Raw genomic sequence first — 17,247 nt, 5'->3', positions numbered from 1 at the left:
AGAGGAACGTGCTACTGTAAAGTGCCACAATCTCTCCAAGTACCAGCACACCGTGACCATAGTAAATTTGTCATCTACTTGAATATATCCCACACACCGAATAACACTGAATGAACTCCTTTTGTGTTCTACACAAGCAATTTTGCAGGGCATTTCAATTACTGTACTGTATACTAAATGTGAAGAGGTGGGGCGCCGCTATGCTTGATGACACCATAAAGGAAAATGGCCACTCTCAGTGCAAGCACATTTTATGGGAAGATGAAAAGTGTTAAATACGCAAACGTTGGCTTGAATTTAAAATGTTGTTTGAATAATTTTAACTGTATTTGAGCTTGTTGTTAAGTGTTTAAAAAATGTCCTCTGTTGGCAGAACATTAGCATTAATACAAAGGTGTGGTGTGAGATTTTTTTTTAAATTTATTTCTCTTTTTTTAATTATTGGTGTTTTACATTAGGTTTCTCTGGTTGCCTTCCACGTGTTCATTTCAGATTGGAAAGACAAGGACAAGTCAAATTCATTTTACCATTTATTGATTACAATATTCTGACTTGATGAAATACCCCCAATTTTTCTCATACACACACTTATATACGCTTGTCATATACACTGAAATGTTACCATTGCATTTTTCCATATGTAATGATGATCTATTGCTATAACATTGCTAAAGGAGAATTGCTTTTTAAAGCATCGTACCAAGTAAGCACAAAAGAGCTAAACAAAACAAAAGACATGATAGACTGGACACTTATGCTGATGTTGAACTGATGTTGAAAAAAACTTGTTGACTCCAATATTTTCACCTGTATAGGGTTTCGATTAAATCAAATTCACTTTATTTATCCACTATATGAACTTAATTTGCAGACAAGACGCCGGCACAGACCCCACACAAACAGCAAAACCAGTCATGTAATAAATGTCATAATTAGAACAGTTAAAAGAAAAAAAATATTTAAAAAGTAGGCCTAACATAGGATAATTGTCCAGGCTATAAAACAATGTAGAGAGTTTTTTGTTTTGTTTTTTTATAAATGTGATTGGACAGTATTTTTTCCTCTGTCAAGAGAAAAAAAAGGGCTTCCCTGACAAGGTTACGCTGCCTCCTAGCGGCAAGCGTTATACTCGCCACGCATGATGTAACCGTCAGACACGCCCCCTGTTTTCTGTGGGGGGAAAAAGGGACATGCGCGGTGTCACTTTGTACACCTTCCGTGCTCCTTTTCTCGGCTTGGCTCTTTCTAGCGGCTTTTCGCTTCCACACGTGTAGTCTTTCCTATGTGAATCTCCCTCTCCTGAATCCACGTGTAAGATCATCCCGTTGCCAGAATAACATATGCGATTGTATGTCATCATTAGCTCTTCCGTGCTTAGTGCGTAGCTGCTTGTATGACGGGGGGCAAAGATAGCGCTGTAGAAGTTTAGCCGGCTCTTGTTAGCATAGTGATGTTAGCTAGCCGACGAGCATCCACTTTTTGTTGTTGTGTTGCTAACGCTAGCTAGCTAGCAACCGTAAAAAGGGCAATATTGACTGCACCGAGTCGGACCTGTGAAGCTAAATGAAAAAAATAATTGCGTGCCGCCCTCTTTCCAGGTGTGAAGCCAGAGAAACCGGCAACCATGGGGGCTTATCTGTCGCAACCGAGCACGACCAAGACCTCCTCAGATGGCGGCAACAGCACCATGAGCTACGGCTTCTCCGCTATGCAGGGCTGGCGGGTTTCCATGGAGGTGAGTCTCTTGCGAAAATGGAATTAAAAGCAACCACGTTGTCAATAGCGGCTTAAACCCCAACTTTTCGGATACAGAAAAATATAGATTGTTGGAATTTCGACTGTAAATTTTAAACAACCATGGTGACTTTTTTGGATTACGATTACATTGCAAATTCTTGTCGTTATCCAATACTTTCCAGTATTGTAATCTGGTTGTAATTTTGTGTGTGTGGAACAGGATGCTCACAATTGTATCCCAGAGTTTGACGTGGAGACCGCCATGTTTTCTGTGTATGATGGACATGGAGGTAAGTGTTGTTCAACACGCTGTTCATTTACACTTTAAACACAATCTAATGTTGCAAACACCAAAGTAAATGATTCAATGCAGTCACACACCACAATGAATCATAATCACATAGGGTTATGTCCCTTGTATTCGACAGTTCTTTTCTTGTCTTGCTTCTTTTATCACAATTCCTGAGATTGTATTACCTGCTCTTCCCTTTTAGGAGAAGAGGTGGCTCTATACTGTTCAAAGTACCTTCCTGATATCATTAAGGAGCAGAATACCTACAAAGACGGCAAATTACAGAAGGTTGGGTGTTTATTTTTATGATAGTACATATTTTAAGTGGGGGGCTCTTTGCTTGAGATAACTCAGAGTTCGTTTATATGCAGTCTAAAACCCGAATATTGGCAATATTGTGGTTTTGAAAGGCTATAGAAAAGGTATGTAAACTTTCACTGAAACCCAAATATGCTCTTATTCGTGAATCTTAGTCATTTCTAGTACAGGAACGAATACATTGATTTCTTTGCACGTTCTCACATTTTTGTCTCTACCATGAAAATGCCAGAGTGTATCTACACACCCACACACAATAACATCAACCCACTGGAAATAATCAAGCAGAGGTAAACAAACATGATGACAAAGCAAAGAACCATACTTTAGGAGTGAGGAGGAATCAGACAACTTTATTTAGTCTAGTGGGTGACACAAATATAATAACTTATTGAACGTAGAAAGTTAAAAGCGGAAATTCCATCTGTTTGCGTAAAGAGGTCAGTGCGCTTTTGAAAGGGGTATTTTAATTCAGCACAATGACCATGTATATGGGAGTAACTCTTGTCTGCTCAAGCATGTAAACGTGTTGTCCCGAATGTTTTAGAAACTGTAAACAAAGTCACAGAATTTGTTTGTATGTGTGTATTTTCTTTCCAGGCACTGGAGGATGCTTTCTTGGCCATCGACTGCAAAATCACCACAGAGGATGTCATCAAGGAGCTGGTGCAGATCGCTGGGCGTCCTATCAAGGAGCTGCCCACAAAAAATGTGGCAGACGAGGATGATGGTGAGTGCGCCCTCAATGGCGGTGGTAATCTTCAGGTCCCTGATTATTGGTGTGTAGTGCTGCTAATGATAACATTTCCCTCTCTGCTGTCCCTTCTGCTCTCTGTCCAGTGGACAATGAGGAGGCGGCTTTACTCCACGAGGAGGCCACTATGACTATTGAGGAGCTGCTTGTGCGGTATGGACAGAATAAGAACGCTAACAAGCAAGCCACTGCTAGCAGGTAAGATCAATGTCTTTGTCTTCACAATATTAAATTTATTACCTTTGAACCAATCAGTATTCCTTCCAGAAGTTAAACTACATGTTTGATATATGTAGAGGACAATAGACAACCACTAATGTTGAACGCACTCACATCATTTTCCTACGCTAGGAAATAATGTACATGGAAATAATCCCCATCAGGGTGATTTCTCTTGCCATCATAAAAGCTTTATTTACAGTACAAGATTAATTTTACCTCCCAAGTGTTGACAATAGCTTGCTCTCATTGTCAATGTAATGTGAAATAACATTTGCACACTGACCAAAAAACACAAAAAGGATGTAATTGCATAAACGTAACAAGCTACTTAATTGTTGCACATTTTCAATGAGTTCCACATTGTTTCTTTCATTTTTCACACACAGAAATGGCATCAGCTGGCTGTTCTTTCTCAATGCCTTTACCGACGCATTTAACATTTTATTTTATATATTTATTTTATTTTCATCTTTTTTTTTTGTCCATCAAGATACCCACATTTATCTAATTGCCGATTAAAAAAAAAAAAATAAATAAATTTAATTTTCACCAATTTCCTCGTACTCTTTTCTTTCCAGTGCAACTGCTAAGAAGGCATCTGGCCAGTCTTCGGATGCCCCTGGACACAAGGGGGAAGGTGAGGAAGGACCAAAGAAGGAGGAGGCTCTAAATGGAGAGGTGGAGGAGGAGAGCAACGGAACAGAGAAGGATAGCGATGGAACGGAATGCGGCTCCAAGATGCGGGCGTGCCGCAGAACGACTGGCGATGAAGGCTGCGGATCGAGTAGGATGGCCTGAATCCCGATCGTCGCTTTGGGTCTCATTTAAATGCAGTTTCAGTCTTGATGACTTACATGCTCGTTTCACCTCGCCAGCAGCAGCAGCAGACTGCGGCGGCTCAGGAGGCTCCAATGGAGAAGAAAAGGCCGCCAAGGCTGAGGTAGACGCAGGCCCCTCATGTTCTTCATCCTCCAAAACTGAAGGCGATTCCAAGTCCAGATTCTTCGATGACAGTGAGGAGTCTGAAGCGGAGGGGGAAGAGGAGGAGGAGGGTAGTGATGAAGAGGTGAGTAAGCAAAGTCCACATGTTAAGCACATGCTGAAGTTGTTCTCGTTCAGGATGGCAGTGAAGAAGGGGAGGAGGCGGACAGCAGTGAGGTGGAAGAGGAGGATACTGAAGAGGGCGAGGAAGACTCTGAGGATGAAGATGAGGAGGAAATTAGTCTACCTGGGATGGACGGCAAGGAGGAGGTGTGTATCTGGAGGAAAGATTTGATTTTTTTTTTTTAACTGTTTGACACCTTTTGTCTTTTCTGTCTGTCTAATTGCGATGTATCTACGTTGTTTTAATTAGTGTTTCTAAACTCAACAAAAATGAATGAAGTTTTAGATCTTTGAGTTCATCTCATAAGTGGCACAGTGTTATGTCAACAAAAGTTTTGCATTCATATTTTTGTTGAGTATAAATAGACCACACCAAGCATCAACAAAATATGATGCACAATGGAAACGAAATACAATTATATTATTACTTTAAGATTGACTGTAATTCGTTTGAGGATCAATGCCTGTCAACCTCAGATTTGTTTACATTTAGATTCTCTCATGGTAAACAACATAAGTGTGTTTTATTTATAAAACACATCTAACAGAGAGAACCGAAAGTGCTTTACAATACAATCACGAAGATAATACAAATCAATACAATACAAAAATAAAAACAAACAAGTCCTACGGGAATGCCTGCCTAGACAAATGGTTATTGCCTTTAAAAAAAAAATATTTACTGAAGAGGCAGATCCTAGCTGACATGGAAGTACATTCCACAATTTGTAAATAGAAGTAAACACAAATTTAATTTAAGTAACATAATTCTTATGGGCTTGAAAAAGTAACAAGCAATAAATAAAACGCTTAAAATTTTGAATGTCCTTATAGTTCAGTAAGCGCCTTTTAATGTGTTAATTAAGTTCTTGTGTTTTTTTGGGGGGGGTGGTGTGGATTACAGCCTGGCTCAGACAGCGGCACCACTGCCGTTGTGGCCCTGATCCGAGGCAAGCAGCTGATTGTGGCCAATGCTGGAGACTCCCGCTGCGTGGTCTCCGAGCGAGGTAATGGTCACATATTTTGATTGGTATTTATTTAAGGTAACTTGAGGCCACAAATATTAGCTTTTCTGTTATTAAACAGGCTCTTCTGGTGTTTAAACTGACATGTTAAGACCTGGATTTTACCTGAATTTGATGTCCAAGATTTGATTTGAAGACCAATACTGGTTTTGCTGCAGGGAAAGCTGTGGACATGTCTTATGACCACAAACCTGAAGATGAGCTGGAGCTGTCTCGCATTAAAAAGGCTGGAGGCAAAGTGACCGTGGACGGACGAGTCAACGGGGGGCTGAACCTCTCAAGAGCTATTGGTATTTCAACCTCCGCAGATTATGTTGAAAAAAAAAAGAAGTAAATATTGTTAATGTTCTGTCCTCCACAATCTCAGGTGATCATTTCTACAAGAGGAACAAGGTTCTGCCCCCAGAAGAACAGATGATTTCGGCCATGCCAGACGTGAAAGTTCTGACGCTCAACGATGACCACGACTTCATGGTCATCGCCTGCGATGGCATCTGGTGGGGGAAGCTTTAGTTTTGAAATGCTCTCGTTGCTTTTCGCCTGCCGCTGAGCCTCTTTTTCTCTTATGCACGTGCAGGAATGTGTTGAGCAGTCAGGAGGTGGTCGACTTCATCAGCAAGAGGATCAAGCCAGACCAGAGCGGCGGCGCAAGACCGCTTTCGTCCATCGTAGAGGAGGTGACGAAAACACATCGCACAAGCACACCCAAACAAACTCCAACCAATAAATGTGGAACCTGTCAGAGAGGTATTCATTGAACAGTTTAATTGTTAGTGTGAGTGTCGTTTACAGTGGTGTAAAACTGGACTATAGTGGTTCCTCGACCCACGAGTGACCAGACTTAAAAGTTTTTCGAGATGTGAGCCGTAACTCAAGCGATTTAATTTTGTTGTTGCAGGCAAATATGAGTTACAAATACTAGATGGTGGCAGCGAACTTCATAAGCAGAACTTTGGCAGATAGTGAACAATTTGTGTTTTGTTTTTTAAAGAAAAGCCAATTGCTTGCCTCAGGCTGTTTATTGCCACTCCTACTCAAAGCATACTGGCAACCTAAACATAAAACAAGAATTACACGTTGTGTATTCAACCACACCACATAACTTTTAATAGGCCCATTGTAATTCGTGTTTCCCTCCTCAGCTTTTGGACCATTGTTTGGCCCCAGACACATCTGGAGACGGGACAGGATGCGACAACATGACCTGCATGATCGTCACCTTCCGACCACACCCCTGCCTCGCTCAGACCCTGTCAGACGACACGAAGAAGAGGAAGCACCCAGAGGAGGAGGAAGAGGTGAAGGCGGCGGAGGGTGGAGGCAAGCTCGAGAACAACGGGAATGACAGCAAAAAGCCCAAAAGCGACCAAAGTTAAAGAGGAACTGTTGGGGCACAGAGCAGCTGGTCACCAGAAATAAAGTTCTGGCCTCACACGATGCTCACTTTGACCCTAAAACAGAATTGTTTCTGTTTTAGGTGGATCCTCACTTTAAACTCATCCCTTCCGGTTGTTTCTGTCCTTCGCTCTTATTGGACCCCCCCACCCCACCCGCCATTCTCTGGCACCTAGAGCAGCTCGTCTTTTCCCGCTTTGGTTAATTCCTTACTTCTATCCAAACCGCCCCGCACACTTGAGTTTTCTTACTTCCTGTTTCGGTTCACAACTTTACCTTTTCCTAACACCCGCACGATGCTCCTTGGGTGTTGTGAAGCAGTCGACGCCTCTGCCAAGTGCCATAAAAGTTGTGATTTGTATCTATTTGTACATCTGAAGCCCGTCTGGAAGCAGAGCGCAGAGGCCATGTTTGCCGTCACAGGCAGTGATGAGACCAAGTGTGTGTTTTGAGTTCAGTGCTGCATCGGAAGAAGTTTCTTCAATTTATGTCAACATTACTCAGCCCCTGCTCCCTTTGTTTTTTCGTCATTCCTACGTCTTCAATGTTTAAAATGAAGCAAAGTATTTTTTTTGTCTCCCAAAACCTGACGTCCATCCAGAGACATTCATTATATTACTGTTTTCAATATCTATATATTTTTTAGATGTCTCTAAGATCTTTTGTGATCTGTGGAGATGAAGCGCCAAGTTTTTTTTGAGTGGTACAATTAGAATTCAAGACTTAAGTTTTGGTGGTACTTTGTTTCCCCACCATGAACTCATTGTGACAGTAAGTTAGGGTCTCACATGCTTGTTTTGCCCTCATGTACATAGTTTTCCACCCCCCAATCCTTGTACGTGAAGATAAAAATCAAATTTTCTTTGTAATTGTAAGTCAGTGTAACATTTTTGGTGCATTCTGTTTTGACACCAGTATATAAGTACATTCAAATAAATTTTTGTAAATAAGCAAAAGTCCATTTCTCAACTAAGGTATATTAATTAGTTAATATAACATGTTGGTAAAACTGAGCAAAACCTTGAAATGAATTGTATGGAGGACCAAAAGTGCCAACATAAAAACTGAATACTGTAAATAGATGACTAAAAGTGAAAATAAAAACGGATACATAAAAATATAATTCCAAAATTAAATACAAAATAAAAAAATGGAAATAAATATATATATATATATATATATATACACACTATACATTAAAAAAAATAGATTAAAAAAAATAAATGTCAAAATAAAGATTTATAGTAGAATTGAATATCAATAAATAAAAACGCTCTGCTCTCATATTTATTTCATGCTACAGACACACCGTCAGGTCTATATGCCAGATGGCCAATCCAGCCCTGCACTAAAGTTTAGGCAGTTTGCAACAGTGGAGTTCAATCCACGACACGCTTAGGACCGCCCCCTCATTTGAATAACATTTTGTCCTGAACCAGCGTCTGCAGCATGGAATAAATAAATGTGAGAGCAGAGCGTTTTTATTTATTTATTGATATTCTATTCTATTTATATATTTATTTTTGCATTTATATTTTTTTGAATCTTGTTTTTTATTTATTTTGACCTTTATTTTCTATTTATGAATGTATATATCGTTGATTTTATTGCCATTTATGTTTTTTTTTTGTATTTAATTCTTGAATTATATTTTCTACATACCTTTTTATTTTCACTCATTTATTTATCAATGACAATGACAATGTCAATCTATTTTTAATTTTGGCAGTTTTGGTCCTCCATAAAATTCATCATCTAGATTGCGACACAAATTTACATAGTACATATATTACATATAGTAAATGTAGAATATGGATAAGACTAATTTGCAATGACTGACGATCAGGACAGAGTGTGCAGTACGCGACCTCTCACGCGAAATCAACTGGGGTTGGCTCCAGTAGGCAAATGCTATCGAAAATGAATGTCCGAATGATCTCCGGTTTTAAAATACCAGACTGTGGAGAATACTGTATAATACAAGTACCAGTACGCAGTGGTGTGATCTTTCCGGGTCATCCTAACTGAGTGAGGCATAAACCCAGCAGAGGGCAGCAAAGATGTTTAAGTGACTTCTGATGAACGATCTTCCAAAGCGCTTAAGAGGGAGGGAGAAAAGCAAAATTACATCAGGGGTGAGTACACCATGTCACGGGGGCCACATAATGTTATTGAATGAGGACAAAAGTTTGCGTATCCTTTCCTTCAATCTATACGTTGCCAAGTGTGAAGCATGCTTCTCTCACAGTCTTCCTATTGGCTGCTGCCCCGGATCATTCCTACTGCAGGAACAATAGAAAGCGAGAGAGGAAACGTACTGTCCTTGGACTCTAAAAACGTCAGCGTGGACACGCATGCGCACACTTCCGGTTGACTTAAAACAGGATGTATTTTGTCCTCACAGCGTAGATTAGAAATTTTAGTGGTGGATCGGCTTTGTTCATTGATACCAGGGACTCCCAAATTGTGGGAAAGACCTTGAGGGGTAGTGTGAGTGTCATGCTGGTCAGTATCCATTCATTTTCTGTACAATGTATCCTCATTTGTGTCGCAGGTAAAGTGGAGCCTTTCACAGTTGACTTTTGGGCAGACTCTAACTGGTGGTCATGGATGTGCTAACTCCACGCAGGAAGGCCGGATGTGCTAACCACTAGCACAGCATGCTGCCATCATACACACAGTCCAAAGTAAATTTAAACTCTGAAGCGGTCCGAAAGAATCTTGAAAACCACAAAAATGTTGAAGATGTACTAGGAAGTGAAATATTGAGTATGCTATGAAGCAGTCAATCTGATTTTTAGTGCAAAAGACTCTAAAAATGGTTCTACGAATGGCTACTTTAATTGGAACTCACTGGTCACCTTGTCCAGGTGTTTGTGTTATCCTGGCTACAAGCTCCTAGACTTGACTGATGGCTATTAACTCATTCACTGCCATTGACGGCTATAGACGTCAAAAATTAATTTGAACTATTTCTATTAGTTTTACACTTTTTCCACTTTTGTCAATAAGAGTATGAAAACCTAAAATAAATAAACATTTAGAACAGATTAATCGTGAGTTAATTATTGAAGTTATGTGATTAATTACAACAAAAAAAATTCAATCGCCTGACGCAATTTAAAAAAAAGGAAAGATTATTAAAAATTAGGGGCGCCAGGCAGGCGATTACATATTTTAATTGTAATTAATCGCATTAATTCACTAGTTAACTCACGATTGATCACACATTTTATATCTGTTCTAAGTGTACACTAAAAAATCTGGGTTTTTACACTCTTGTTAACAAAAGTGGAAAAAAAATATGTTAAACTAATAGAAATTGTTAAAATAAATTTTTTACGTCTATAGCCGTCAATGGCAGTGAATGAGTTAAAAGTCCAACCGGACCTACAATTGTACATATCTGTGTGTGGTACAGTCCAATATAACGTGCTAGAGAGACCACAATAGCAGGTTGTAGTTAGACAGTGGGAACATTCATCAAGATTCCAAAAATATTTTTGGGTCACCGGCTCTCGTTCGTCAAACTCTGCCGGCCTCGTTGCCCTCACATTGCACACACCTTGGCACACACACTTGTACTTATATAATTGTGAGGACATCCATAGACATAATGCATTTCCTAGCCCCTTCACCGAACCCCAACCATAAAAAATGATTGCCTACCCCAAATCCTTACCCTAACCTCAACCATAACCCAATTCAAACCTAAACTCTAAAACCAAGTCTTAACCCTCAAAAAGAGGTCTTGAGTTGTGAGGACCGGCCAAAATGTCCTCACTTCACCAAAATGTCCTCAATCTGTTGGTTAAAGACATATTTTGGTCCTCACAATGTAGTATGTACAAGTACACACACACACACACACGCACATTCCAGCAGTCGAAGACCTGCAGTCAAAATACCAACTGTGAATGAAAATAGATGACTTACCATACTGTGTGTTTTTCAAAACCACACCAAACTGCACTCCTGCTATGTTATAATACAGTATAATAGGCACGCGAGACACACATTTTAAAAGTGGATTGTTAAAGTGATGTTGATAAAGTGATTAAATAATTAATAATAAATAATATATAAAATTATATATATATATATATATATACACACACACACACAAAATATAATATAAATTATTAATTAAATGATTACAATATACATACACGAGAAAAAGCCAATATAGCAGTTCTGCAAAGCGCTTTGTGATGCTCTTTTACTACGAAACGTGCTATAAAAACACAGCATTGCACTTCTGCGCACGCACGCACACAAACATGCCAATGTCAGCTGTTGCGGGCAGGATGTCGCAACATGTCAGCCCCAGACACATCCCCCTCTGTATGCTTGTGTGTGTGTGTCTAATCCACTGATGTAAAACAGGAAAATGACCTTTTTCCTTTTTTTCCTCTCTACTTCCTCTCTTCTTCCTCCGGTTTTCAACACGTACTTGTGTCCTCTGGTGTTGTCCGTCCGTCCTGAGTGATGCCTTTGTCCGTTGTCATCGTGTCACTTCCTCTCATTCTTATGTATGGACAAGCAACATATTAAGCCAGCTCAAGAAGTTTGTCCTCTTTGCTAAGTGTAAATAAACCCAATGCCGGAAACAGGCACAATTGTTTACTATATGTCTGGGCAACAACACTGGTTTATGAAATAAATTCTTACAGTGCCAATTCCAAAATATAAGAGAATTAGGGCTCATGTGTGAAAGAAAAAATGGTGGTAAAAAGCCCTAACATTTGGAGATAAAATTGTAGTATGATAAGAAAAATGACAGCATTTTATGACATCGTTTAGATTTTATAATAATAGCATAAAAAAAACTCTCTCTGAATTCATAATGAAAATGTATTTTTTATTTTTTTTTTGAAAAATTTAAAGCATTATTTTGTTAAGTTTTTATATCATGAGCATGAAATTTAATTTTACAAGAATGAACCGTAATACAAGAAAAATGTGTAATTTATCGAAAAGTCACCCAACCCTATTTTTGTAGCGCTTGGCATAAAAACCGGTGCAGTTTATCATGTTTAGAATTTTTTTCTGGACGTTCCGGCCGATAATACATCTCACATTTTAGTCCATTCTAAGACTCACAAAAAGTAGGTCTAAATGGTGGCGTAGGTGGTTTGACGTGATTTTTGGTGGATTTGATTGAGGTATGGGCAGACAGATTTGGCGCTCTGTGGATGTGTGGAGGATGTCAACATACTTTATTCATAAATATGACAACAGTGTGGTGCAATGCCTCCAAATCATTGTAGAAATTAATTCATTAGATTTTCCCGCGCACCGATCTCATTGCATGCACGGACCCCAGCCAGTCAATTATGCATCAACCGCCCTGATTGTAATAGGAATGAGAGGCCATATTGGCTGGAGTCCATCCCACAACGGTGTGAAATGCCCTATACTATTTGCATTTTAGTCAAGCAAAATATCAGAAGAAATAAAAAATTCCACCCATGCACACAGTTAACTTGCTCTGGGTGCCAAAATAAGGCCCTAAATGTTAAATGCAACAGAATCAGATGACTTTACATTTGTAAAAGTGACACAAAAACAATGAGCAATATATTTTTCCGTTTTGTATGGAAGGTGTAGACTTGGGGGGGGGGCAAAGTTGTGTGTGCGTTTTAAACACACACTTGCCTTTCACTCACTCAGACAAAACAAGCAGTTGTTTGATGTACTGCTACAAGATTACATCACTTCACTTTTTTTGTTGTCTACTCTCTCTTGCTTTCTTTGTCACAATAAATCACAGTAGAACATTTTTGGTTTAATCTTGCACAGTATGCGCCATTAGTTTATTTATTGCCATTGACGGCTATAGACGTCAAAAATTCATTTGAACTATTTCTATTGGTTTCACATATTTTTTCCACTTTTGCTAACAAGAGTGTGGAATTTTTTTATTATTGTACATTTAGAACAGATATAAAATTTGTGATTAATCATGAGTTAACTAGTGAAGTCATGCGATTAATTACAATTATAAATTTTATTCGTCTGGCGCCCCTAATTTTAAATAATCTTTTCTTTCTTTTTTTAGCGCGTAATGCGATTACATTTTTAATTGTCATTATTCACATGACTTTAATAATTACCTCACAATTAATCACATATTTTATATCTGTTCTAAATGTTCAAGATTTTTTTTTTTAGGTTTTCCTACTCTTATTAACAAAAGTGGAAAAGTGGAAAACTAATAGAAATAGTTCAAATGAATCGTGAGTTAACTAGTGAAGTCATGTGATTACTTACAATTAAAAAAATTAATCGCCTGGAGCCCCTAATATTTAATAATCTTTTCTTTTTTTTTTAAATCACGTCCAGTGATTAATTTTGTTTATTGTAATTAATCATGTGACTTCAATAATTAACTCACGATTAATCACAAATTTTATATCTTTCCTAATTGTTCGATATATTTTTTTAAGGTTTTCATACACTTATTAACAAAAGTGGAAAACTAATATAAATAGTTCAAATGAATCGTGAGTTAACTAGTGAAGTCATGCGATTACTTTAATTAATTAATCGCCTGAGCCCCTAATATTTAATAATCTTTTCTTTTTTTTAAATCGCGTCAGGTGATTATTTTTTTTATTGTAATTAATCACATGACTTCAATAATTAACTCACAATTAATCACACATTTTATATCTGTTCTAAATGTTCAATAACATTTTTTTTTTAGGTTTTCATACTCTTATTAACAAAAGTGGAAAAGTAAAAAACTAATAGAAATAGTTCAAAAGAATTTTTGACGTCTATAGCCGTCAATGGCAGTGAATGAGTTAGCAAAATGTTTCATCTTTAGTGTGGGAGACAATTAGAAACCCATGCACAAAAAGTATGAAATGTTCCACACACACAAAAAAAAGCACTGCTCTGAAAGTGTGCAACAAAAAAAAAGTGGATTATGTCACATGAGGGGATGTGTTTCATTGCAAGACAAGAACATTTGATTAAAAACATTTTCTCTCCCTTTACACTTGTAATCATTTGCACATGATGCTGTCATGGCCTTTCCCCCTTCTTTATCTCATTTATTTAGTTAGTCACGGAATAGATTTGGAGCCTTTTGAGAAAAAAAAGTATTCTTTTGCTGACAATATGGCTTCACTCAGACTTGTCTTACTCACTCCAGCACGGGCTGATAAGATAAGAGAACGTGCTTTTCAAGTAAAATATATTGCTGCGCCAGTGGCTATTCTGTTTTTGTGGCAAGTGACACCCAAGGCAGCAGATTTGACTGTGATGGGAAAAAAAAAACGTTTTTTTTTAAATTTTTATGTACTGTATCCATCCATTTTCTTGACCGCTTTTGCTCATGAGGGTGGCAGATGAACGAGATCCCATCCGCCAAATTTACAGCCTGGGCTGGTTGAAAGCCAAATTGGGAAGATTCAGATTCGAAGTTCAACTAAGAAGCATGCTTTTGAAATGCCTCACAAGCGTAAAGTTGAAAAGTTGAACAGGCAAACTCCACACAGGAAGTTTAAACTAAGAAGTTGAAGTTCACTGGCTGAAAGTTTTGAAATTATTATTATTTTTTTTTTAATCACAAAATTTATATCACAAAAAAACTGGCATTTGAACAGGGGTGTGTAGATTTATTTTATTTTTTAATAGCTTTTGTAAGTTTTGGGGGGGCTTTATGCCACATGCACAGTGCAAACAGGTTCAAAAACTAACAAAAAAGCTAAAACTAAAATTGAATAAAACATTGTCTTAAAAAAATAACTAGACTATAGCAAAAATGTCATTTTTTTCATCTTTGTCAATTAAAATCATGCATGAGCTTTCAGGGTTCATTTTCAATGTATTTATTTCAGTACCTTATCCTTCCTCTGAGGATTGTAGTTTTACTTGATTTTTATGACACTATAATTAGTGACCCTTTTTTAAAATCCATAAAAGCTAATCAAAGTGACTAGGAAGGTTAGAAAAAATCGATTGAACAATACTGAACTCTCCAGAAAAAAAAAAGAGGAAAAAATCGATTCGGCGATAAATCGCGATATTCTCGAATCGATTCGATATGTGGCCGAATCGATTTTTAAACATCTATTTTTGTATGGGAATATTCAACAAAACACACATTAAGGATTCACACATTAAGCATGGAAGAATGTTATATTAACTCTTTGACTGCCAGACGTTTTCAGAAACGGGATGTCGCCAGTGCCAGCCGATTTAAGCATTTTGACTGATCTTTCAAGGTCCACAGAAAATTATGTGTTTGGACTATGGAAACACACATACTACCAAATGAAAGATTGAACTTTCATCTTTCATCAGAAAAAAAAGTTTGTTTCTACCTTATTCCGTTTTTCAGTAATCAACAATAGAAAATGGTTAGTTTCACCTCTGTTTTGAAACAAACGTCTTTTAACGTCTTTGGCACTCCTCCCTATGATTTTACTAAACGTTATTTAACGTTTTTGGCAGTCAACGAGTTAATGGAACATTAAGCCTTAATATTTTATTTCATTGCTGTTCAAACATGAAACAGACTGAAATAAAATATTAAATTAAATGCAGTGGCTCAGTTATAAGCCTGAATTTTCAGATAAATAAATAAATTTTCATACAAATCTTACAGTGTACATGTAGAAATTTATTGATTAGTATTTTCTAAATTTGAGTGAAAAAAAAACAAAACGCAATAATCAATTTATAGATTCGCATTGGGATTAATCGGTATCGAATCGTGACTTATGAATCGTGATACGAATGGAATCGCCAGGTACAAGGCAATTCACACCCCTAAAAGTGACCCATAAAAAAAAAATAAAAATAAAAAGCCCAAACTATTATAACCCCGCTAAAAGGGTCACGTGCAATGTGAGCTGAGTCGTGTCAAAAGGTGAAGACATTGACAAAGTCGACTCTCAGGACGTGGAATGTGCAAAGTCGACAGGTTCAGGCCAAATATCGTAACACATTGCTTAGACTCAGGAAGCAATCTTTCAGTACTGGTGTACTGATGTTCATGTTTTCAATGTGAACTGAATGATCATCTTCCAATTACAACGTCGGCCATTAATTGCGTTGCTAATCGCTTTCTAATAGCGACACGTTGCTACTGTTGGTATCTCCAAACAAAACATCCACCGTCACACTGAGGAACATTAATAAGTGTTCTTAATCAAAATGTGACCAACGCATTAGCATTGTACTAGTGAAAGAGAAGCTGTTTCACAGTCACATGCAACTGCGGCACACAAAAAAAACAAACAACAACTTTTCAACACTGAGGCCGTGAATAGATTTGGTTTGGATATGGATTGTTAGGAACAGATCTTGTGATTGGGCGAGATTGTCTTGTGACCCGATGGGAAACGACGGCTGCAGCGATTGCCACAAGCAGCTCTGACGTCGAGATGGAGCGAGCGGCTCTCGGGATCATACGGTCGGCCGCCGCCGGGTAACACGTGACCGATGGTTGCAGTTCAGAAGAATGTGGCACGGTTACTACGATTTTAGATAGCAGCCGTTCGTGTCTTAACAAATCAGTCACAGCCATGTACGGTTAAAAAAAAAAAAGAAAAAAAAGATAAAATCCCCAATTTATGAGTAGAGAAGATTAGAATTTAATATGCAAACAATAGTTCATAAAATTGTATTTCTATGTATTTATGGTGGCACAGTGGCCTAGTGGTTAGCAGAACAGTCTCACAGTTGTAAGGTTGGAGGTTTGAATCTCTACTCTGGCCTGACTGAAATTGCATGTTCTTCATGTGCTTGCATGGGTTTTCTCCAGATCCTGCGGCTTTTTCCCACATTCCCAAAACATGCCATAACACATTTTCCCACATGTGTTTGCAAGATTTTGTTATGACATGAATGAAGCCAACGATGAACTATTTGGCAAAAATGTCCAAAAAAATATGTTTGGTTTTGTTAATTCTGTTCATTCTTTTGTTTCATTCATTCTTAATTCCAATTTTGAAAATAAATAAATATATATATGATGGGTGAAAAAATCAATTCGGCAATATATCGCGATATTACCGCGCGCAATTCTCAAATCGATTCAATATGCGGCCGAATTGATTTTAACATCCAATTTTTATGAGAATATTCGACAAAACGTCTTACTTAGGGTTAGGATTCAGACATTAAACATGGAAGAATGTTATATTAATGGAACATTAAGCCTTAATATCTGATTTCAGTGCTGTTCAAACATGAAACAGACTGCCACCTGAATTTTCAGATAAATAAATACATTTTCATACAAATCATACAGTGTACATGTATGTACAAGTTCAGTATTTAGTATTTTCTAAATTTGAGTAAAAAAAAAAATCGCAATAATCAATTTATAGATTCGTATCGGGATGAATCGAATCGAATCGTGACCTATGAATCGTGATATG

At 37.9% G+C, this 17,247-nt stretch overlaps 1 protein-coding gene across 3 annotated transcripts; it reads left to right on the top strand.

The window, feature by feature from the left end:
- Positions 1 to 1,153: 1,153 nt before the first annotated feature.
- On the top strand, positions 1,154 to 7,803 carry ppm1g (protein phosphatase, Mg2+/Mn2+ dependent, 1G). Of its 3 annotated transcripts, none has more exons than XM_077564320.1 (14): positions 1,154 to 1,311; positions 1,599 to 1,735; positions 1,958 to 2,027; positions 2,232 to 2,317; positions 2,948 to 3,077; positions 3,188 to 3,299; positions 3,902 to 4,107; positions 4,202 to 4,389; positions 4,443 to 4,574; positions 5,332 to 5,434; positions 5,611 to 5,742; positions 5,820 to 5,949; positions 6,030 to 6,129; positions 6,595 to 7,803. In XM_077564320.1, the coding sequence occupies exons 2-14, from the start codon at positions 1,625 to 1,627 to the stop codon at positions 6,826 to 6,828; spliced, it is 1,734 nt and encodes a 577-aa protein (XP_077420446.1). In that variant the 5' UTR covers positions 1,154 to 1,311; positions 1,599 to 1,624; the 3' UTR covers positions 6,829 to 7,803. The 3 variants fall into 3 exon arrangements, with proteins under 3 accessions (XP_077420446.1, XP_077420444.1, XP_077420445.1); XM_077564318.1 differs by having other exon boundaries at positions 4,199 to 4,389; XM_077564319.1 differs by having other exon boundaries at positions 1,224 to 1,348; positions 4,199 to 4,389.
- The last annotated feature ends 9,444 nt before the right edge of the window (positions 7,804 to 17,247 follow it).

This window comes from Vanacampus margaritifer, chromosome 4 (genome assembly GCF_051991255.1).
Source record: "Vanacampus margaritifer isolate UIUO_Vmar chromosome 4, RoL_Vmar_1.0, whole genome shotgun sequence".
Classification (NCBI taxonomy): domain Eukaryota; kingdom Metazoa; phylum Chordata; class Actinopteri; order Syngnathiformes; family Syngnathidae; genus Vanacampus; species Vanacampus margaritifer.
This window is presented reverse-complemented; position numbering and strand designations above follow the sequence as displayed.

What these genes read in the sequence shown, in the direction of transcription:
- ppm1g (XM_077564318.1), top strand. Translation starts at nt 1,625, where the DNA reads ATGGGGGCTTATCTGTCGCAACCGAGCACGACCAAGACCTCCTCAGAT. An exon ending in AGGAGGGTAGTGATGAAGAG is followed by an intron (nt 4,390 to 4,442) that starts GTGAGTAAGCAA and finishes GTTCTCGTTCAG; the next exon opens with GATGGCAGTGAAGAAGGGGA. An exon ending in ATCGCCTGCGATGGCATCTG is followed by an intron (nt 5,950 to 6,029) that starts GTGGGGGAAGCT and finishes ATGCACGTGCAG; the next exon opens with GAATGTGTTGAGCAGTCAGG.